We start from the raw sequence: 23,153 nt of genomic DNA, 5'->3' as shown, positions 1-23,153 counted from the left end.
GTATTCTGGAATCAGAATTTGCTCCAGAGTCTTGAGAGAGTTCAGTCTGCTGGAATCCATTTGAAAGTGGTTAGTGTGGTGCTGAGTTAGTTAGTTCTGCTGAGAAGTGGTTAGAGCTTCATGCTACCAGTTTAGACTTTGTCCCCAGCTTGCTTTGTTTGGAAGGCTTGCAGTCATGTCAGAGTGTGGGCAAAGTTCACTCCTGTCTGCTTGGTAGCTATAGGTTGAAATGTCTTCTGTGACCTTCAGAAATATTATTTTTTCTTCTCCCCCTCTTCCCTTCCTCCCTCACTTTGCTTAAGGGGATGCTCAAATAGTAGAATGATGAAACTTGTAAATAGTTGGGTGTGGGAGTAGAAATGCGTTGGGCAAACTTTATCCTGGCATATTTGCCTAAAACCCTTTCTTGATTTCTGATGCTGGTAAGTAAATTAGCTTGTTTTTGCTAAACGAACAGCTGGTGAATCTGCTTAATTTTTACCAGATGGTCTTCTGAGTTACGTAAAAACAGAGAAGCATTCTTATCTCTTCAGCTAGATTCTTGCAGTAGGTGACCTTTCAGTCTGTGTCTTGGTCGATATGCCTGGATGTTGTTTTTTGAGTGTTTGTCTGAAACAGAAGTTAATTTAATAATCACGGATGACTCATATTAAGAACAGTCTCGATACACTGTTAGAGTTGTTGCAAGGTTAGAATGAGCAGGGGTGGCACAGAGGGGTGTAGCTGAAGTCTGTAGAGGTGATCCTGAGACAGGTGGGACTTTGGGATGAGAAGAACTGAGGTACCAAAAAATCTCAGTTGTGTCTGAATGCACTGCATCTCCTGATAGCCCAGAAGGGAGTTACACAGGCATCTTAAATTTGTTCTTATGGTACTAAAGCCTTTACTTGCTTGGCTGAGTGTATTGGCTTAACTTCACCTGTTTTGGGGGATGTGTTACACTTTGTTTCAGTAGCTTTGAAGTAATTACCATTGTAACAGTGTATGTGTGAATTTAAAGAAAATTACCTGACTTATTAATGTCATGGGTGAATTAGTGTCCTAAATCTTTCTGGGTTTGAGTGGATTTCTAGCAGATACAATCTGGAGCTAGACTTGGTTCTTTATAGACCTGATAATTATCCTTGCTTACTGAGCCATTCTCCTTATAATGGATGGGAAAAGGAAGCCAAGTAGTATGTTTGACTCTATAAGGAGGAAACTCAGGACTGGATTGTTTAAAAATCTTGCATCCAGAAACCTGATTTTTGTTAGGAGTGCTTGGAAGGGGAATTAGGGATTTTTTCTAGAAGTAGTAATAGGTACATAGTGGGTTGCACCAGTGTGCCAGGAGTCTGAGGGAGTCTGTTCTTATTGTACAGGTGAGAGCACTGCTGCCAGGAGTACTGTGTCACTCCATTGACAAAGCAGAGCAAGTCCAGTGAAGGGTTACCTAGCAAGGGAGGAGGCTCTGGAGCATTTTTGTGTGAAAGGTGATGTTAAGGGAGCTGGCTTTGTGTAGCCTGGGAGAGAAGGCTACAGGAGGATCTTGTTGCTGTCTCAGTTGTACAATGGGTGATAACAGACAATACAGAATCAAATTTCTCTTGGAGCTGGAGTCTGACGGTGAGAGGCGGTGGATATAGGTTACAGCTTGGGAAATGATAATTAAACATAAGGAAAAACAATTCTCAGGGAAGGTGGTAAAGTGCTGGAACAAACTGCCCAGAGAGGCTCTAGACTCCCTGTCTTTGGAGATATGCAAAACCTGGCAGGGACTTCAAGGGGGTGTGTGAACTGTCTGATTGTAATTGAAGAGGTGAATAAAACAGTAAGGTAAATCTTGTTTCTATTACAGGAGGAGATATGCAAGGAGATAAGTAATATCATTTGCTGTATCTCAAATGCTATTCAGAACAGCTCTGAGTGGTTTGTTGTTTCTAAGCTGCTGATCTGGGTAATTCAGCTGATCTTCTGAGTGGGTTTGTGGCCTGGACTCAAAGAGTTTTCCATGCTCTTAGTTTCTCTCAACTTTTGAAGAGTAAGTTACCCAAGGGATAGTGAATTGATTTTTAACAATATATATTCTTGGCCAGCGTTTCTTATGTCTCTTGAAAACCTCATATATCTTTATGGAATAGAGTTAACTCTAGATGCTGCGCTCTATGTAGGGATAAAAATTTATTTGGTGCTTTCAAAAGTAAGCTCTTCCAAGGATGCTGTCTGTGCACTTGCAGGTGTGTTAATGCTGACTTCCTGAGCTATTGTGGAAGATCCCAGAGGGTAAAACCTTTTCTTCCTAGGTAATCCTGTTGAATCTTTTGGTGCCTTCATGCAGTTGTTTCTTTGGGTGTTGTAGCTTTGGATAAACACTGAAATGATGGACTGAGCTACAGATTTTTATTTTTTTTTGTCAGACTGTTACAGGAGTGAGTGGTACTCAGTATAATTCACAACTGTCTGTCTTTTAATGGTCCTGAACCTGTTGTACAAAATGTTCTAGGCCTAGTTAGGGTTAGCTTAGAGATGGCCCCTTTTTGGAGAAAATACAGCTACTGTTAGTAGCCAAAGGAAATATGGAATTGTTCAAAAGGAATGTTGAGACTTAGTCCTCCATATCCAGCTACTGCTGTTAGGCCAAATGTGGCCTTTTGGATACTTTGCCTGCCTCATTTTGCCTTGGCCAGAAGGGGAGTGGTGCCACAGGTGAGGAACATCCTGCCTTGCTGCCAAATGGCATTTGCTGCAGGCTCCTGTGCAGCAGCTGCAGCAGTGGCCTGGCTGTGCGAGTGTCAGCAGCTGCGTGCTGCTCTCGCAGCCTGTGCTGCAGGAACAGCCCTGCTCTGTGCTGCCAGCAGCAGTTGGCCCTTCCAGCTCTGCCATGGAACAACTGCCTGGATCCCTGCAGCAGGTGCTGGGGCTGCAGCTGCTGCCAGATGGGGAAGGCAGCTGCTTCCCTGGGCTGTGGAGGTGGGCTGGAGCCTGTGCTCTTGGGGTGGGGTGTCACCTCAAGATCCAGATCCAGCTGTTACAGCTGCTGGAGACAGACCACCCTGCAGGGGATTTAGAAGAGCCGGTCTGTCATCCTGCATTATGGCTTTCTGAAAGCAGCTCCTAGGTTTGTCTCAAATGCCTTGGAGTCTGTCTTCCTCACAACTCCTTTCCCACTGAATTGATTCCTCAGTAACTACGTTGTTTCTTTTATTAAGGTTAATGTTACTGTGCAAGGATAGGACCCCTAATGGTTACCTGTGAAACATTCCAAGGGTAAGATCTCCATCACTGGGGGGATGTGAAGCTATCTGGAAAAAAAATTTGGAGAACACTCTGAAATTTTATTATGTGGAAAAATTCAATCTGCCTGGTGGAAACACTTACCGCCCTGAAAAAGCAGAATGCTAAGAAAGTTGTTCTAACATTCAGTAACTTTATCTTCAGAATCTGATTATGTATTCAGCACACAATAGTTTTCTCATCTTCACATTTGTTTTCCTCTTGTGTGGTCTGGAAAAGCACAGAAGTGGCTGTAGAGTCTCTGGAGCTGCTGTGAAGGCTGAAAATGATACCCTAGATTTACAGGAAATGCAGAGGAGGAGGAACTTGTTCTACCTTTTCTTTTCCTTTGTCTTCCAAAAAAAAATTTCTTTGGTTCCTTTCTGATGTGTAAAGGCTCACAAATCAGTGAGCCTTCAAGGTTTTACCTTTTCTGTGGTGGTTTGCTTCTTTCATCTTTTGATGACTTAGAGGATGTGCTGGTTGTTCACTGAAATAAGATTTAGTAGTATTCAGGTAGGAATTTTCTTTTAAAATATTTAATGCCTTCTGTTAAGCAGGTCTCTCATGAAGATAAAGCTGAATAAAAATCTGTGAATGATAAAAAAAGTCTTCTCAGTCCCTCACTTTACTTCCTCAGTAAAAAAGATGTATTTTTGCATCTTTAAAGCTCATCTGCTGTGCTACATTTTGAAGTTTTTTTTTTCACTTCTGTTTCTGAACAAATTTAACTTTCTTTTTCCTATTAAATTTTTGTTTGTTTCTCTCTTGCTTGGGTATAATAAAAGGAATAAACACGAGGAAGAAAATCTTTATGTACTGTAAATAATTAAACCCTGCGAATTCTAGTCTGCCTTTCTAGATAAGTGAGGCATAGAAGTCTAAGGTGCCAGGTGTCCCTTGGGCATGTACCAATGAAACTATTCCAAATGTAATGAAAATATAGCCAGGTAATATGGGAAGTAGTCCATTAAAAGAAGCTCTTATAAATATTCCAGCCACAGGAAAAGCTTAAATCAGCCCTTGCAATTAGGGATGAGACGCAAACCCACGAGGAACCAGACTTTGCTAATTCTGTTGCTCACAGAACCTGCTGGTTTCCTATGTGTGTTTCCCTAAAGAAAACAAAGGCAGGAGCCCAGGTTGTTCTGGGACTCAGCTGTCACTACAGAGCCCTTGACATCACGTCATGCTTGCCAGTGAGGGACTGCCTGTCTTGTGTGCTTAATTTCATAGGGAAAATCAAAGACATGCAAAGCAGATGATTTTCTGTAATTTAGCTTGTATGACATGATGCAGCTACAAGGAAGCAGCTTTAATTTTTGGTTGCTGGGGGTTTTTGGTCTCAGTGATGGCTTCTGACTTGATACAAGGGTTTGTGTGTTGTAGTGTGTAGTGTTTGAATGTTGAAATTGTGAAATGTAATAAGATTCTAAATAATCTTAATTTGCTGCAACTCTGGCATTAACATTGTGTTGAGTAAGATCTGTGAATGTCTGCTTTATAGTTACATTGATAAGTAGCACTCACTTTTTCCTGTTGCAATCCTGAAATGTTTGTTTTCTGCTTTATTGACAACTAGCAAAAATGGTCCATCTGGAAAGGAAAATCTTAGTTTAAGAACTCCTCAAAACGAAATATTAAAAATGACTGTAAAAATGGTGCAAATATTTTAACCAAAACTGCTTGTCTTGGCTATTCTGAATTCTGATGATTTTTATTTTCAGCTGGTATTTACACCTGTTAGTTCTTGTTACCCAGTGACTCTGCATTGCTAAGTGACCAAGAGCAGGCTTCTGTTTTACATTGTAAATCACCAGAAAGATAATTCAGGAAGGATGCAGACACACAGGTGAATTAGTTGTTTAATTACTCTGCCCTCACTGTGATGAGTTGACTCCTTCCACTGTGTGCTCTGGCGGAAGGATAAGTTACTTCTGTCCAGTTTATCTCAAAATGAGGGTATGCCAAAGTGAACTGAATTGATCTGCAGTTAGTGTGGGCTAAGACAGGACAAGTGGCAAGTCAGCAGAGCTGCAGGAATGATAAAAAGAGGAGACAACTAAAGCCAGTATTAAATCCTGAATTGTAGGTACCATCTCCTCAACTTCATCTGCACAGCCCAGGGGTGCAAACAACACATTGTTGGTCAAGTTCTTACTGTAGGGTGGAACACAAGGTAGTTCTTGAAAAGATCATGCAGATTTTGCAGGGCTGACAAATGAGAAATAGTAACTATTTCTGTAATGCCCAGATTAAGTGTATTTCACTCAAATGTGAACAGAATCTCAGACTGGCACTTCTGCAGAGCTTTCTCTCAGAGCAGGATTTTTGCAGCAGATCTGTTGACATCAGTTCCAGTGGCAGGTTGATGGTAGTATGAACCATCCTGTGATTTCAGAAATGACAAACTCAAGCCCTGTACTCTTCAAACCTACCTGGCATAAGTGTATGTAAATGTATAAGCATTTGCTGGGGATTTTGATGAAGTGTTGTCCCATTTTTAACTTCAGAAGTAACTGCAAGAAGTAATGGAAAAGAAGGCAAAACGATGCATCTGAAGAGCAAAGTGGTATTTTTTTAGCACTCCCAATGTGAATTGGGTGAAATTCAGCATTAACATGGCATGCTCTGAAGTGGAAGAAATTTTGTCTTGTTGCTTGAGAGGATCAGTGTGGTCATGAGAGCACTGTGTAGCAGTAGAAACTGCTGCCTTCCCTCTGCAGGCAAAATTCTCCATTATTTCATCTTGTGGTCCCTCAGACTGCTCCATTTTGTGTTGACATGCTACATGTAGTGCTTTGTAAGTGTGGAATTTTTCAGGGTTGAATTTAGGAGGAGAGAATTTGCCTTGAATTTCTCTGTGATTTCTTCTTTTTATGTTTTCATGGTTATAAATTGGGAGAAAAGTCAGAACATGGGAATTAAGTGACCTGATGGCTTTTTATGTCTTGGAAGGGAAAAAGTGTCTGCTTAGCCTCCTTGTTCTCTTATGACATAAAGGGAATCAGGAAGACTGATCTGTTTGCTATTGCTATCTAGCTCTGTATTATTACTGTTAAAAGGTTTGGTTTTTTATTTTTTTTTTTCCTGCAGTTTTATATACCACACTTTTATATAACTGTGTGGTAGAGCAGGAGGAACATGATCATGTTTCAGATCTTGTAAAAGTCTGAACTCCTCCTGTGTGTTTGAGTACAGAGCATAGCTTTGGTTAGGATGAAAGATAAATTCCAGGGAGAAACTTAACTGTTTCCTTTTTTCTCTTCTGGTAAAATTTATCTGATATGCTTCAATGTGAATGGTAGCAAATATGTGGCAGAATGAATAGCAGTGCTCTGCCTGCTGAAGTTGAATAGTTGGAAAGGTCTGGGTATCAAGAAAAGCAGCAGGTTGCTGCATCTCAGTTTTTGCTGAGTAGAGGCGCTCTTGTGTTTGGAATTAAGAGCAGTTCAAAATGCGGTTTTGTGAGGGTTAACACTGCCTCAAAAATGGTATTGTGTTAGATTTCTTGAACTAGGTAAAGCCAGAGTACAGGGCTAGAACTTCAAGGTTTGTTTTGCTCCCTTTTAAAGAGTATTATGAGTGCTTCATAGTTTTGAAGGTAGAATTCTCAAAACACCTTTATGAGGACAGCACTATTGTCCTAATTTTACAAATAACTACTTGGTCTTGCTTCCCTAGGTGATTTGCTCAAGGTTACACAAGAATCCTCTGGTGGAAAAGGGAATTATGTCTAAATGCTTGATGTTTAAAACTTAAAGTCTGATTTCTGGATTACCCTTTTGTAATAGAAAGGGAAAACCTATACCTTTTCTGTCATCCTGCTGAAATTAATTGAATTATAAGTATTAATACCCTGATTTTAATCAATGCTTTTAATTCTGTTTACCTCTTCTTTTTATTTTTAGGCATGTACTGGTATTGAAAATATTGATGAAGCTATAACGTTGCTTGAACAAAATAACTGGGATTTAGTGGTAAGTATTCTAAGAAAATGACTTCATAGATCAGCCCAACGTAACAGTGACCTGGCATCTTGCTGAGACAGCTGGTAGCTTTATTTCAAATTTGGGGGTGTCTCGTGGCTGGGACAAGCAGGTTGTTATGTGCAGACTGTTTCTGGTCTGTCAAAGCCTCATCTCCAAGTCAGCCAAGTTGTACAAACCCTGCTCTGCCCTGATTATCTTCAGGTTTTTTTCATCTCTTTCTTGTCCTCTAAAGCCATATTTCATATTGTGTTTAGTTTCCTTTTGGCTTCATTTTGTAAGAAGTATTATGAAGGATAGCATTTTTAGAAGAAGATCTGTGTATACACACATGGGTTCTTGAGGATTTAGGTTCCTGTGGAAGAAACGGAAGGTAAAACAACTCTTTCAAATTTTAATGTGTTTTTAATTTAAAATGAGGGTTGTTGCTCTCCTCTTGTTGGTGGTTGTGCAGAATTGAGTCAGATGATTAAAGCCATAGCTTTATTTAGATTTGTTGCTATCCAGACACCATTAAGTACAAAGGAAAAACCCAACAATCACTCATCTCGAAAAAACCTCTCATTGATTTTGCAACAAGGTTCAATGTGCAGACAAATAGGAGGAAACCAATAAAACCAAGCAAAATAGTCTTAGGTTTTTTAAGACTCTTCATAGGATTAGTAAATAAAAAACTATTTCTTAAGGTTTAGAAGTGTAAACTACAACAAACTTAAGTAAAAAGCAAGTGATCTTCCTTTAAACTGTAAAACAATAAATTTGATTTTTTTTTAAATTTTATTTTTATTTTTTTATTTTGTTTTCCAAATGAATGACCTTTGGACCAGTCAAAAATATCAGAAAGTTTTTTTAAAAAAAAGAAATGAAATTTCCAAAACTGGCATTTTTCCAAAAATGGATATAGTTTCAACTGTAACCTGCTGTAAAGAAACCAGTACAAACTGCCAACACTTGAAACTACGTGTTAAAATGAACGCAGAATCTTTATTTTGCAACACGTCAAGGTATAAGCAAGAGTCAGACGCCAGTGAGCAAAAGGGAGTGTCTGTCATCAGTGGCTTCAAACAGAAAAATGCTGATGTGTGTTGAGTGATGGAGTTTAAACATCTTTTGTCATAGTAGTTTGTAGTGACATGGCATGAGCTCTTTTGAAAATCCAGTTGTTTATTGGAAGGCAAGGAGTAGCCTTATGCATTCTGTCCAGGTTGTGAAGTCCCCAGTACAGTCCATTAGATCCATGGATGTGTTTTTGGGGGATTTGTAAATTGTGTGCATTGCAATAAATGCTCAACAGGTTGGGTTGAATGAGGGAACTGCCATGAAAAATGGTCAGAACAAATAAGTCTTCTGAGATTCCAGAATGAGCAGAAAACAAAGTGAAATTTCTAAAGCTATGAGAATTCTTTTAAATACTTAATTTTTTTAGTGATTACTAGATGATCCAGAACTAGAATATATAGAGAAAAGAAGCAATAACCCAAATGTGCAAGCTTAAAAAAGGCATAGGGGGAAAGTAAGAAAGGGTGGAAAATTAGGAATGCAAGAGGTACTTGAGGAAGGTACATAGTTTTTGAAACTAGGAGAAGATGAATGAGAGGAATGTCTATGAAAGGGAAATGGTAAGTTGTAGAAGAAAAAAAATAATATTGAGACTGTAAGTGAAGTGAATGCCCTAAGGGTCTGTCATTAATACGACACTGGCTCATTTTTATTAAAAACAGCCTTCTTGTAAAAAAGGGAATGGGAGTGAAAGCCAAATCCTGCTAAATCTAACAAGGAGGTAGAAACAGAAGAATGAAGGAAGAGAAGATTGAAGAAAAGGAGTTCCTGGGGTGAGAGAGAATCAAATATCTCTGTTAGGCAAGGGTTTTTAGCATTTCAAAAGATCCTGAGGAAAGGCTCATGACTTATGAGAAATACAGCATTTTTTATTTTGGAATTAAAAGTGCATGATCCATGTGTGCTGGGTTTTTTTGTTTGTTTGTTTGTTTGTGTTGGGTTTTTTTATACCTTAGATTCAAGTTCAAAAGGTCTTGGGGTTTTTTTAGCTGAGATGAAAAATTAAAGAAATCTTCTAGTTTGCCACTAAATACGTCATTCAACTCAGAGCAAAACTTTTTTTTTATTTCTGAGGAAAACCAAACTTGAGGAACTTGGTTCACAGTTCATGAAGAGAGTAGAGAAGTAATGATGGTTTTGGTGAGGGCTCCTCTGCCATTCTTTGGCCCGCAGTGTTAGGTAAATGGGAAGAACACAATTTCTATTTTCTCTCATTTCGCTTTGTTTTGTGCATTGTGATTCAGAAGTTTTTAAAACTCGATTCTTTTACTTCTATGATGTTGGAAGTGAAATCAGAAGTCAGTGTTTGATGAGGAAATCTTCTGTGAGGCACCCAGGCTAATAAGTGGAAAGCTAAGCAAATCCCATTAGGATGTCTTCAAACAAAGTTCAGGGGCACTCCTGCAGCAAAAGGAGGAAAATCCAAAAACATGAATTAAGTAAGTTCTTGTCTCAAAGAGATTGTTTACTCTTGCTTTTCACTCAGCCTGTCTGTATCTCAATTCCATGTTCCTGTTTGGGAGAAAAAGTTGTGCATTATCAGTGGCTGTGCTAAAGACCCAGGCTGAAGATTCCCTTGGGCACCTGTTGCTTCTCGAACTCTCTGACACTCAGCCCAAGGGTGTTGTTATTTCTCTGGGACTTCAGCCAAAACAACCAAAAGAAGGAGCCCTGGTGAGCTGGAAAGCAGAAGGACCCCAAACAGAAACAGGGAAGTAGGTACTGACATGGGTTTACAGAGAAGTACATCAGAATGCACAGAGACAGCAGAGGTTATTAAGTTCACAAAACAAGTTCCTTACATTGTGCTACAAGTACTGTGTGTTTTGTGAAAGCTTTCCTAAGGATTACTTTGTGTATTTGCACTGAAGAAATATTCCTGCTGCTTACTTTGTCCCTGCATTTTTTTTCCCCCTGGTCTGGATAGAATTTAGTATTAAGGGTTAAAATGTCACCAGTGTCTTTCCTATTACTGTTACTATGTTCTGTATCTTTTGGACATTTGGTTTTACCTTTAAATGAAGCTAAACCTGGATTAAGTGTAAGGCTCTCTTTTCTTGGTTTAGTTTTTCTAATAGTCACTTTGGTTTTTTGTTAAGAGTTAAACAGAATTCCTTTTTCTTTTCAGTTTAGATCTGAAACATCAGCTTCCTATTTTTGAGCTTTAAAAGATTACTTACCCCAATTAGAAGTTTTCCTCTCTAATTCTCTATATGGGATACTCTAAGACAATATAAACTACCTTTAATTTATCTTGAGTTTGGTACTAAATAAACTGGATTTAAATGTCTCAGAGTTGTGTATGTTTTATAGTGTTCAAAGCAGTTATATATGCTGCTTGAAGCAGTATGGGAAGCTGTCTTTCATAAATGTTTGGTTGCTTGGCTTTGTTCAAGTGCTCAAAATAAAATTGGTCACAAGAGTGCTGCAGAGGAATTCATCTGCAGCAACAGTGTAAAAATTGCTTGGTGGGATCATGAAGCCTAATTTTGCCAATAATTAGTTCCTCTCTGCTGCATATGACTTGGCCTTTGTGGTGGTCTGCTGCATATAGAGCAGCTTAGGGTTTTTCTGTGTTAGAACACTGTAGCCTAATTACAGGGCTTATTATAGGCTGGGCGACAAAATGTTTCAGATGTTCTGTGAGATACAGAAGATCAACATAGATAATATAATGATCTCTTCAGGCATTCTGCTATAAATGGATCCAGCTCTCAAGCCTCCCAGGGTTGCTGATATGTTATTTCCTGAGTGTCATTTCTCTCAGCCCTATTAATTTACAATAATTTTTACCATCTGAGGAAGCAGAAGTTAGGAATTTCTGTCTGTTGTAAAGTTGAATGTTTTCATAGCTTGCCCATTTAGACTCTGACCTTTTCTTTTGGCATGTGAAGGTAAGAATGACAGATAAATATATCTTAAAACTTTGTGTAAAAACAATAAAATAAAAGTCTGGAAAATCCCAACTCTGTGTCTGTTGAAATGTTTCTGATGATGGTACATGTTTAAAGGAAAATCACCCATTAGTGACTTGACCTTATGCAGTGTGGACCTTTGTATGTGTGAAGTTATTACACAGTGAGAGATCTTTCCTCTCTTGGGATCCAGTGCTTGAATCTGTGCGTGAAAGTAAGTGAAGTGGTCTGCTCTCCTTTCACAGGTTTAATGAAAACTTCAAGTCCTTCATATGCAGCATGACTTTATATTCTGTATTGGTAATCAGAACAGGTTTTTTGAATGAAAAGCAGGATTCACCACACTTAATTTTCTGCTTTTTCCAGGATGGCCATTTCTGTTGTTACTCCTGTTCCCTGGTTTAAAATTGTTTTTAATTAATGTCTTTTCTAAGAGACATTGTAATATGGGTACTTTTTAGCATTGCTTTAAGAAGAAAATGAATTTCATCAAAATTGCAGGGGGAGAGGAGCATTTATTGTCCAATATTCAATTTACTTGTGAATGTGTGTATAATGATTTTATATATATATATATATATATATATATATATATATATATATATAAACTAGCATTTTAGTGCACCTGGAGATGGGATGACTTGCAGTTCCTGTCATACTCAGGTTCCAGGAATCACCTGACAAGAAGTGATTCTCTATCATGAAAGGAGAAATTGTATATTTTGGGCATCTGTTTTTATAAAACTTCAACTCTCAACTAGAACTTTTAATTTTAAATGGATAACTGAGACAGATGGAGGTTTTTTTGCATCTTGCTTGTAAACTTCTTGGAAAATAGTACTTGTCAGACAGGATTTTTTTTTTTTTTTTACTATAGGTACCAATTTAGTATATGTGTAGTGTAATGTCTTTTGGAAAAAAATAACTGAACTGACAAAAAAATTGAGCTGAATAAAATCAGGTAGTACTTGGCAATTTTTTATTTCTATAAAAATAAAATTTAGGAATGGCAAAAAATGGGCTTTTGACAGTTATCAGCAATCTGTTATTTATATCCCTTACTGTGCTCTAAGCAGTATCAATCCTTTTGTTATAATGTGTAGCAACTTTCAGTAGTAGCTGGTAAGACTGATACACTGTCTTTTGTCTTTCTTCCTCTCTGGTTTGCTCTGCTACAGCTTTGATGTGGTCTCTCTCTGTATGTTATTTTGATTGATTTGAATTAGTCTGCCTCTAGAAACTAGGTGATTAATTTGAGTTTGGCACACAGCCCTTTCTTTTCCTTAAATGTGGGGCAGTGTTCAGTGTGTGTTGATGTCATGTGCTCAGCAGCTCTCCTGTTGCATTGCAAGCAGGCTGTGTTTCAGTGGCTGGGAACCAGGGCTGCACTTTATGGTGACAGTGTTTATCACACTGGCCCTTTTATTTTGTACTGCTGACCTGCTATTTTCTTTACTTTAGAATTGTATACTGAATATGGCACGTATTTGACAGCACTCATGGTGGGACCAGTAAGAAGTTCAGGGTATGTTCCTCTCATTAGGATGAGATCTGAGGGATTTTCACTGTTAGGAACACGGGCTTGTCTGTGTATTAATAACATTCTCCCTGTTGTCACATGAACAGTCACAGCTGCCTACTGGAAGAAGAGGTTTGTATCCCCTTTCTTTCTTCTTCTTTTTGTTTTTTTTCTTTTTTTTAGGAACATTTAAATTTCTGTTTTAGAAAGACATTCTCTTGTGGATCTTGGTGTCCTGTGGAACATATTCTGGTCAGCTCAGCAGGTTTATACACACTGTTACTGCAGTGAGGAGCCTGTCCAGCATCCACAACCCTGCTGCCAGCAGAGGGAAGGAAGCCCTGAGTTAGATAATCCCAAGGAGTTTTGGTGGATGGGCATCCCACTGGTGCAGGCATCCCATGGGCACGGTGCCTGTTCTCCAGGAAATTCAGGAATTGCAGGTTTTTTGTGTGTTCAGCTGCAGCATTAATCTCTCCTAGTAGGAGACAATTGTATGTGAATTTACAAGGACTACAGAAATCCCCTTTGGAAGTCTTTAACATATTTTCTGTTAAATTAGGGATCCCTGCTTGCAAAAATTGTTGTATTTTTCATTCTCTGTATTTCCAGCTTTTTGCAGCTTTCAAAGTGGCATTTCTGTGTCTTTGAGTAAGCTCAGATGCATGCTGTGTATTTTATGGAGCTGGATGGTAGCACAGAAAACTTGTTGATTCTTAAAAACAGTATTAAATTCATTGTTTTTACTTACTTTCAAATGCCTTAATCTTTGGTAAAAACCATTTTCTTTTAATGTATTTTTTTCATGGAAGATTATACAAAATGTGTAGATCTGTAGGCAGTTGTAATCATGTTATGGCTTTCCATATAGTTGTATGCATATTCATCCATTTGAAAAAACCCCAAAACAACCCCTAAAATCCTGCTTTATTCATGTGAGGGTAACAAAGGGGTTGTGATTATGTGTTCTATGGCTGTATTTTGTTGCTGTGATGATGTGTATGAAATTTTAGTTCACTTTCTGACCAGAAAAAGAGTGTAGAAGATTTTTAGGGAAAGCTTTGCTGGCAACCTTGTAAAGTAAAATGTAAATTCTGTCTCTCCTTTTCAAATAACAGATGGAAATTAGTTACTTAAGTAATTTAAGTTTTCAGTTACTTAAGTAATTTTAGTTACTTAAGAAATAACCTCAAGTATTTCTTGTATAGTGATCAAACAAGCAACAAGACTAATAAATTTAGATTTCTGTTCATGGTAAAAGTCTCCTGTTTCTTTTAGCAGAGAATTTTGTGTTCTGAGGATAAGCAAAAAGCAGCACCTGAGATTGCAGTACTGCCTGACAGTACTGCTGGAGCTCTAGGGATGCATCACCCACCTACCTTAGTTCTGACAAATACATTTTTTAGAGGTCCTACATCTGTATTGGTAGTTTCTACAAAGAGTGCTTAGCATTCATTTGTCCTGAGACATTCGAATTTCCAAACAAGTTTCTAGAATATGCTAATAGTGAATTGGCTGGTATGAGGTATCTGTATTTTATTACCTTGTGACTAGTTGAGTTTGGTTGCACACATCTTATAAACATGGGTTTGAAAGGTGCTTAGTCTGTCACTGAGTCACGCTGGGCCTATGTGAGTAGGAGAAAAACTAAGTAAATTATTTAAGAACCAGCATCTGTGCCAGTGCTGTGGCTATTTTGCAAGTGAACCTTACTTGTGAAAAATTTTACCACAAATGCTAGAAGCTATCTAGAGCCATGAGACTTTCAAAGCAGAGTGTCTTAAAAATGGAATTAATTACAGTACTGTTGAATATCTGAACAATTTCTAGTTTTATTTTAATAAACTCTCCTTAGCCTGTCTTGGAAGCCCTGGGTTGCTGTTCTTCCAGCAGTACAGCACAGGCTCTTGGAGAAATACTGAGACAACTTGCAGGTTACATACTTCATTTTGGGGTTTTCTACTTTCCAAACTTTTAAGCTAAATCTTGATTAATTATTTCTTTATTATAGAATAGTGATTAGGTAATTGGCTGACTACAGTTGAGTTCATTGGAACACTGTTGATATTTCATGTTATTACAGCTTTTTAATGAAGGGGCCTTAAGCTTTTTGCGATCCTACTATGACTTTTTGTGTCCTGAAATTTCTTCCCTGGTAGTACTTTCTAAGAGCTGGTATGTTGTTACAATGAATGATTAAAAAAAACCACCTTTTTTTTTTTAAGACCGAACAAAAAATATATTGTCATGAGGTAGCTTATCCCTAAACTTTGCATTTTAGTGTTGCCATTCAAATTTACATAAAATAATGAGGAGAGGGGGGTAAAACTATGGGAGTTCAGAATAGATATTTTCCAATATTCATATCAAAGCATAGACTTTATCTGACTCTTCTGCTTTCTCTCTATTAATGTTTTAAGGAGTAATAAAAGATGTTTTGGTATTAAGCATAAGCATTCCTTTCTTTTAAAATGTGAAGCAGCATTAATGTCAAAGTTGTGACATGAATGGGTAAGACCAAAGTACTTGTATGTGTGTCAAAGTAGCAGATAGCTCAGGGGTTTTCTATGTGAATGAGTTTTGAGTGGCTTGTTGAGAGGAGATTGTTTTCCTTTATTCCTGCTCAACTAGAGTCAGCTCAGGTACTGCTGATCCTTAAGCTTCTTAGAAATCTGTACATGTTCTTTACTTTCACTGTGCCAGGAAAGTACATTCAGTTATGAATTTTTTATTTCCATTGCACTTTGGGGAATTAGGCAGTGACAATATAAAATAAAGGAAGTGTGCAAAATGTAGTGTTTTGGGGTTTTTTCTTCAGAATTATAGAAGTGTATCTAACTGTTGAAAGGCTTCCTAGTGCATTTAGGCATGTTGTAGGAGTAACAGGAAAAAATGTGCTGAAGCCACCAAAGATGTAGGGGAGAAATGGGAAACCACATCTAGAGTGCTAATTGTAAATATTTCAACGCGTGCTCTCTTGCTGATGAAGTGAATCATCTGTATGAATGTATTCATGTGGCATTTTTTGATGAAATGTTAATTTTTTGCTTTATTAGCGATTCTATTGTTTTGCAGCTTTTCATGAAGTATATTTGTTGTAAAGAAAGCAAGCTGAAATAAAGCAGAATGCATAGAAGACATTTCATTGTAGTTCAATTACAGTTTTTGGTTAAATTTTAACCACGATGGGGACAAATGTTGTCATTCTGTATAAACTTTGTGGGTGTAACTTCATGTCTAGCACTTGGAAATACTTTTGAGACTTGCAAAGCTGGGGAGATGCCAGCAAGTATAACATAAGCTACAGGAAAAAGCTGACTCATTCCTTTGCCTTGAAGAGCCTGCCAAAAATAACACAGGTAGAGATTGCTTCTCTTACTACTGAGGCACAATTAGTAATTTTGTTATTTAAATATTACTGAATTAATTTAAAAATCTAAATGGAATAATATTTTTTATTACTTAAACTCCTAGCAGTCAATTTTTGTAACCTCTGAAAGTAGTGGTTTCAAAGTAGCTGTGTGTGTAGTAAGGTGATCTTGTTTGTGAAAAGCCTCTTTCTGGTTAGAGTGCTTGGTTTTTCTGCAGAAGGTTTCGTGGAATTTCTTGTTTAGGATACACATCTCAGACTTGTTTGTAACAGGTGAGACTTGATAGTTGCATAAAGCTGTTCAGAAGCCACGTTCCTCTGCTTGGGAATCTCAGAATCCAGTCTGGATGTCTTGGGGCAGAAAGAAATGGTGGTAGTTAATACAGCTGGTTTCAGTAAACCTTTCTTGTATTAATCCACATTGGCTGCAGTATTTGACTAATACTTACAGGATGTTTTTGTACTAAAACTTCTGCTGTTTATTCTGGAATTTTCTACTTTTTATTGTTGTAAACTGATTGCAAGAGAAGTCTGTGTGTGGTCTTACTTTTTATCCAGTTTCCCAAAGTCACAGAATGAGCAGGTCAGAGCAAATGTTTGGATGTGTCTGCACCTGCCAGTGCATTATTGCCAGTTCTGTTGAAAATTAGCCTAAATTAGTATTTCCAAAAAAAGGAAGTTATTAGAGGAGCATTATTTCAAAACTTTTATTGTTAGTACTGAAATATATACATATAGCAGAACCCTGTGAGTTAGTTTCATTTTAAGAAATACTTGTGTGCTCAAAAAGATGTAATAAATCTTTGCACTTCTCCAGTTTTGCTTTACTGTTGCTTTGAAAGTGTGTTCCTTTGTCACTTGGATTTATGGTTTGGAAGCAGTTTGAAATTCACTTTTACTTTTTCAGTCCTTTCATGGATGCTTTGTCTCACTAATGCTTTCCTTTATTAATTTTTTCTCTCTTTCTGGATAATGTTTGTTCAGTTTTGGGTTTTGTTTCCTTTCTCTTAAAAAAACTCTTTCCCTCCATTGTAGGAAGCATTTGGAGTTCTATCATCATTTATTTTGTTTGAACATCAAATAAAAAGCGTATTTTAAATCTTTAGGATAAGAAGTTTATAATGTGGAAGAAGAAAATTAGAGTTAGGAGTATTTTATGTAAGGGAGAATATCACATTTAGCCCAAATTAGGAGTAGAATTATTTGCAATAGACTGACAATTGTAAACAGAATATTATAAAAGACCAGTTTTGTGCTGTGGAAAGATAAAATACAAAAGACAAGAAATATTTTTAAAAAATTATTATGGTTTATTTAATGAGGGCTTTTTAGTGTATTTCATTACACTTTTTTAAATTTAGCAAATTTTGAGTGATCCTCAAGCACAGATGAATACAGGCTAATATTTCCAAAATATAACAGCTAGAGTTTTTGCAGAACTTAAAGCACAATGTTTGTCTTCTATGTCATCTCGCCCTCTGTAATGAGGTTTTCTATGTAAGTTTTGCTATTGTGTTCACTTAAATAATCAGAAAAAGAAATGTAAGATTAAATGCTCAAAGAGTCAAAGATTAAAACAAGTTTTTCTTTGTTCTGAGTATCAAACAACAAAATGCCCAATTTTTGGTTATAATTTTAAATACTGTCCTAGAAGCAGCTAACACCTCTTCTTGTCTTTGCTTCTGCTAATGTAGAAAACAGCATGGAGTAGACCTTTCTGCATTTGTGATTTGAGAGAAATTGTTTTCATATCAAGAAAATATTAAGAATATAACAGGATGGAGAGGCAGAATGAACAGTAAAGACACAAAGTGCAGAAGCTTGTTTTTTTTAGCTTGCCAGATGTGTTAAACCAAAAGTAAAATCTGAGTTTTTAGCATTTGGGGGAGAATATAGATTTTTGAAAGTCATAATAAATAAATCCTCTCATCAAAACAGGCTTTTACTGAGTTTCATAGAAATAACTAAATATGTGATTTATGAGACAATTGCCTTAAGTTGAATACATGAAAAATTTACTAATACTGCAAATCTGAATGTGTCAGAAGATCAGGGGGTTGGAAGAAAGTGCCCCAGGAGCAAGTTACTCCATTATAATTCCCTGTGACTTTCTGAAGCATTTGATGCCATTTGGTTGGACATCTTTGGGTTTTGGATCATCTACTATGGCAGCTCCTATTACCCTGTCTCAAGGTCTCATTTCTGTACTGTGTTTTTTAATGTAAACCTCAAGTTTTTAGCTAAACAAATGTAAAGCTCTGCGAGGGCTTTGATAAGTAGACTCAAATGGTCTCACTTGCTAAATGCAGTCAAACCTAAATAAGGCTTTTGGGATTTTCTGGGAACAGCTTGTGCTGGTTGTGTTAAACTGCTTTGGTTATTTATCCCAGTGAAACTCGTGCATCTCTCAGGTGTGCACATTATTTACATCTCTCCAGGCTCTTCCTCTGAAAGGATTGTTCTTCCAGCACTGTGCTGCTCCAATTTGCTTTCTCCTTTTGCTTGTGGATGTGTTTTCTAGTGCCCTGTTTTGGAGAGCTGATCTTGCATTGTGCTTGGTAAAACTCCTTGCTCTTCATTGGGGTGGAGTCTCCAAAGGGGAAATTTTAAGGGCTCTGTATCTGTCAGCCAAAACCATTGTGTGCTGTGGAGGCTGGGGAGGAATAAGAGGTGGCCACTGAGGAAGAGCTCCCTCCTCACCCACTTCAAAAGCCTTTAACTGCTCTTTTGCCTGGGCCTGCCTTTAACTCTTAATTCATCTAAACATCCCTTTTAAATTCTGGAAATTTAAAAACTACCTCCCATCTGTAGTTTGAGAAGAGGAAGGAGCCCCTTGCCTCATTTGAATATTCAATCTGTGTATGTAGACTTCTGCTTTTAAATAATAGGATTGGTAAATCCAGTCCATCTTCAAACTTTGTGAAAACCACTGTGTATTTACAACTTGTGGGTTGAATATTTGTGCTTTCTAAAAACCCACATTATTCATAGGGCCCTGGGATGAGAGTCACTCTTAAGATGTGCTTCACTGCTTTTAAATGGTTAGCACTAGAATTGTGTATTTTGAAGGAAGGCATTGGCATTGTTGTTTCAATAGATGATTAAGGAATGGTGGTTCTTGGTTTTCTTCCTAACACTTGCTTTGTACTCATAAAAGATAGTTGCAATTAGTCAGAACTGAGTAATCTAGTTAAGTTTATATTTCCTTGAGGATAAGTTCTAGATTTTAGTCTGTTTCACAGTGTTCTTTAGGTACCTGAATAATTTCAGAATGCCACAGATTTTTTTTGTTGCCTAAAGCGTTAATGGATTTGGTAACCTTTCATTAACCCTATTGTTTTTTTGTTCCCTGTGTTTTTGGGAAACTAAAAACTTGGTTTTAATATATTTCAATACTACAACTTGGAGGTGTGCTGCTGAAAAAAAACACACCAAAAAATATTGTTGCTTTGAACCTTTGTAATGGGCACTTGTCAGTCCAGTGTTCTATCATATTCTTGACATCCTTTTCATTTAAAAAAACCCCAGGATTCACATATGTTTATCAAGGTAACCTGTTCTGTTGGATGATGGAGTCACAGGTGCTTGAGACTGGAAGTTGTTTCTGGATGTCTCTCTGGCCCCAAACAGGTCCAATTAGGTCAGGTTATGCAGTACTTAATGAATTTTTAAATAAGCTGTTCCAATTCCTGGATATGTGATTGATATCCCTAAACAAAATGTATAAATCAAGAAGAGCTACATTCAGATTACAATTTAATGAGCTAATTTAATGTGGGCCTGGTAGTTGTTTGAGGGTTGTCATCAAAACAAATTATTCTGGTTCAGCATGGGACAGTGTTATGGCAGAATTCATGTATGGATAGCACTGAGACACACCTAGGACTCTTGGCTTTGGGAATAATGTTCTGAAGCCCCTATAATTTTCCATTTAAGGTGAATTTTTAGATAGTGGTAGCATTAGAAAGCTGTGGCACCCTGGATGCAGCAGGGACACTTGTGGATAAGCAGTGTGAGAGCAGCATAAGCACAGAGTGCTGCTTCCCTGGCATCACTCTCAGCAGCAGGTTATTGGGAGCTGAAGGAGCTTTCTGATCCAGACATGGTTTCTTTATATTAATAATCCATAAATAGATTTTATGCACTAGTTATTAAAATTCTTTTGAGGGTAACGCACATTTTTAATGACTATGAATTAGCCACACAGGGTGGTTTTGGTAATCAAAGATCCCTGTTTGGAGAGACAAAAAAATGTAATATCCTGAAACATTTGCATAACCATAGAGATGTGAGCCTCTCTCAAAGGGGGCAGACACTGGGGAAGAACAGCCTGCAACAGATCTTGCCTTAGTAACATGTTCTTGTTTTAATTTTTTTTTTTTTTATAGTCACAACCTTCTCCCAATGAAATTCTAAGGCAGATGGTTGTTCCTTTTTCTTTTTTTCTTTGCAGGGTCTACTTATAGCTGTCTTGTTAGAACATGGATATTTAATATTTATGCAGTATGTACATGTGCACTGCTACCATTTGCTGTCTACATTATTTTAGTCTTCCATCTTGCTTAACAAACAGTGTCTGGACTCTTTAGTTTTACAGTGTGGTTAATAGAGGTCTTTCCATCAAAAAAGTACATAATGCTTCTGCTGTTTTTTCTTACTCCTGTGCCCCTTAAATGTCATCAAGTTTACAAAACTGGGAGTATATGAACAAGTGAGTTATTCAGTTTTAAAGAAAATAGCTTGGAGCCTCTATCATGTTTAACCCTCTAACTAGGCTCAGGAGAAGTTTGAGCTGATTTAATCCTTTGAGAGGGAGCTTTGACAGAAGTGTGAAAATGCCACATTGCTATATTTCTTCACAGCTGAAGCAGCTTCTTCTCCCCAAGTAAAGAGAATTTTGTCACACCAGCAGATCATTATTAATGTAGGTTCTGTGGTACAAAACCTGTATTTGCTGTCTGTATCTTACAGATACTAAATAAAGGATAATTTTGTCTCTCAGCCAGCTTTATCTGTTGATTGACAGGAATTAAATGTATGTTGCTGAAGAGTATGGGTGGGAGAAACCAATCCAGAAAAACCCAAATAAACCAAAACCTCCTACTCTTTCCTGGAGGTTTATTAGATGAACACGATCAAGAGCTGTGTATGACTGCAAAAACCACAATGATGATAAATGAGACACATTGTTAGAAAGAAACCACTGATTATTGCCATGCACAGTGGATAAACTGATTTAAAAACTGATCTGGTAGGGAACTTTGTTTTCACTGTAATTTGATACAGCCTCGTGGGTTGTTGCTGTAGCTTATGGGTACCTCTGACCTTTTCTTTCTCTGCTTTTTAAATTTTTATTTATGCAATATTTGTTTCTAAATGCAGGATAAATTTTATTGCAGTATTGCAGTAATTTAGCTGAGTTCAGGAATAGAACTTTCTGGCTTCATGTAGCCTTAACTATTAATGGAAATTGTAAAAAAAGTCATGTTTATATATTCAGAGACAAAGAAACCATACCTTTTAAATCTTGATTACATCTATTTTTGTGTTTAAGCACTTAAACTGCATTTTTTAATGTCAGTTTGTACAAATGGTGTTGATGACTGTCAGTAGTTAAGTCACAGGGTATGACTTTGTCCTTCTGGAGTACCAGGGGATCTATGAACTGCTGAACATCAGTGTTCCCTTCTTCACTGGGGACTCATTCACCAGGTGTTCTGGCCAACAGGTCAGGTATGTCTGACATATGAGGATGGATATTAGAAGTTGTGAGGGTAGAAAATGGATGAGTTGCTGCTGGTACAGGAGAAAATGAAGACTAGTGGGATGCTACAAGCTCTCTTTATTCTTGCTGTTAATCCTTGTGATGATTTGGACAGCGTGGAATGGTACTTAACTTTATAAAGCCTGCTTAAAAAGAAGACTTCCTTTTCTCTCTGAGGATTGTTTAAATTTTTGGGCTGGTCCCAAGGGCTGGTCCCTTGTGTGATTCCCTGGCAGGCTGAGGAGGCTGGGTGGTGTCTGTGTGTGTGTGTGTGAAGTGTAGGTGTGACAGAGCTGCCCTGCAGCAGCTGTTCACACTGGTACCATGTGCCAACTGTGTGCAGCTGGGCAGGTGCATGGGCTTGGCCATGGCTGGTGCTTCTGGGGAACATCAGATTTTCTGTGGATGTGCTGTGAGGCTGCCTGGGCTGGGCACACTTGGCTCAGTGTGCTTGGGAGCGATGTGTCCCCTGTGTGTGAGTACCAAGGTGTTAGACTGACTCAGCGTGGACCATGCAGTTTATTCCCAGACATTCCACCTGGGAAGTCCATCACAACCAAACAGGAGTCTGAGCTTCAGCTCATGTTTGGTTTTCACTGAGATACCATTTTGTTTTCTGTAGATACCATAACGATAGTATCGCTCACCAAGAGTATTCACTAAATAGAGAGCATTTTAGGGCATGTTTTGAAGCAAGCTGATCACTCTTTAAAACATATTATAAAAGTTCTGATGTATTTTTGTTCTGCATGCTTGACTCAAAATTTTTTTTCTCTTTTCAGGCAGCTATAAATGGTGTTATACCACAAGAAAATGGCATTCTACAAAGGTAAGCACAGAGGACTGGAGTAGTACATGCAGAGACTAAGGCTGGGTAACAGTTACTTTTTTTTCCTTCCTGAATCCTACGAAGATGACATAATTCTCCTTTTAAAGCTGTTTCTGGAGCCACAAATTCTATTCCTGGCAAAGCTGATTTAACATTCAGTTTTTCCCATACTAATAGAGGACTAGCTCAAACAGCTATTCAAAATAGTTAACTTTTATGTTGAATTCACTGGTGGTTGGGTCATTCTTTGCAGGGCTGTCTCTTTACAAAGACTGGATGTTGGTATGCTTCTGGCTAAGTATTTCTTTTTCCTTATGTATTTTTAGAGGTATTGATGTTCCATGCTTCCCTATTTCTAGCCAAAAACATTTGTACTTTTTTTTTTTTTTTTTTTTAAATTGAGTTTCAGGCAGCAGAAACTGTGATAGATAAAGTAAGGTTGTTCCCTTCTAAAAG

The 23,153-nt window shown here is 37.7% G+C and overlaps 1 protein-coding gene across 4 annotated transcripts in view; it reads left to right on the top strand.

The window, feature by feature from the left end:
• Positions 1–23,153, top strand: part of FAF1 (Fas associated factor 1) — a 157,738-nt gene that overhangs the window by 13,338 nt on the left and 121,247 nt on the right. For 3 of the 4 annotated variants that reach the window (XM_086901513.1, XM_086901512.1, XM_086901511.1), the window contains exons 2-3: positions 7,164–7,232; positions 22,651–22,697. Coding sequence is in view for 2 of the 4 variants with exons in the window: in XM_086901512.1 (XP_086757638.1) it covers positions 7,164–7,232; positions 22,651–22,697 (116 nt within the window). In the remaining 2 variants the exon portion in view is untranslated. Of the gene's footprint in view, positions 1–1,649; positions 1,816–7,163; positions 7,233–22,650; positions 22,698–23,153 lie in introns of those variants that run through there. The other variant, XM_086901514.1, reaches the window with a different exon arrangement.

This window comes from Cyanistes caeruleus, chromosome 9 (assembly GCF_971803275.1).
Source record: "Cyanistes caeruleus chromosome 9, bCyaCae1.hap1.1, whole genome shotgun sequence".
Taxonomy (NCBI): Eukaryota; Metazoa; Chordata; class Aves; order Passeriformes; family Paridae; genus Cyanistes; species Cyanistes caeruleus.
This window is presented reverse-complemented; position numbering and strand designations above follow the sequence as displayed.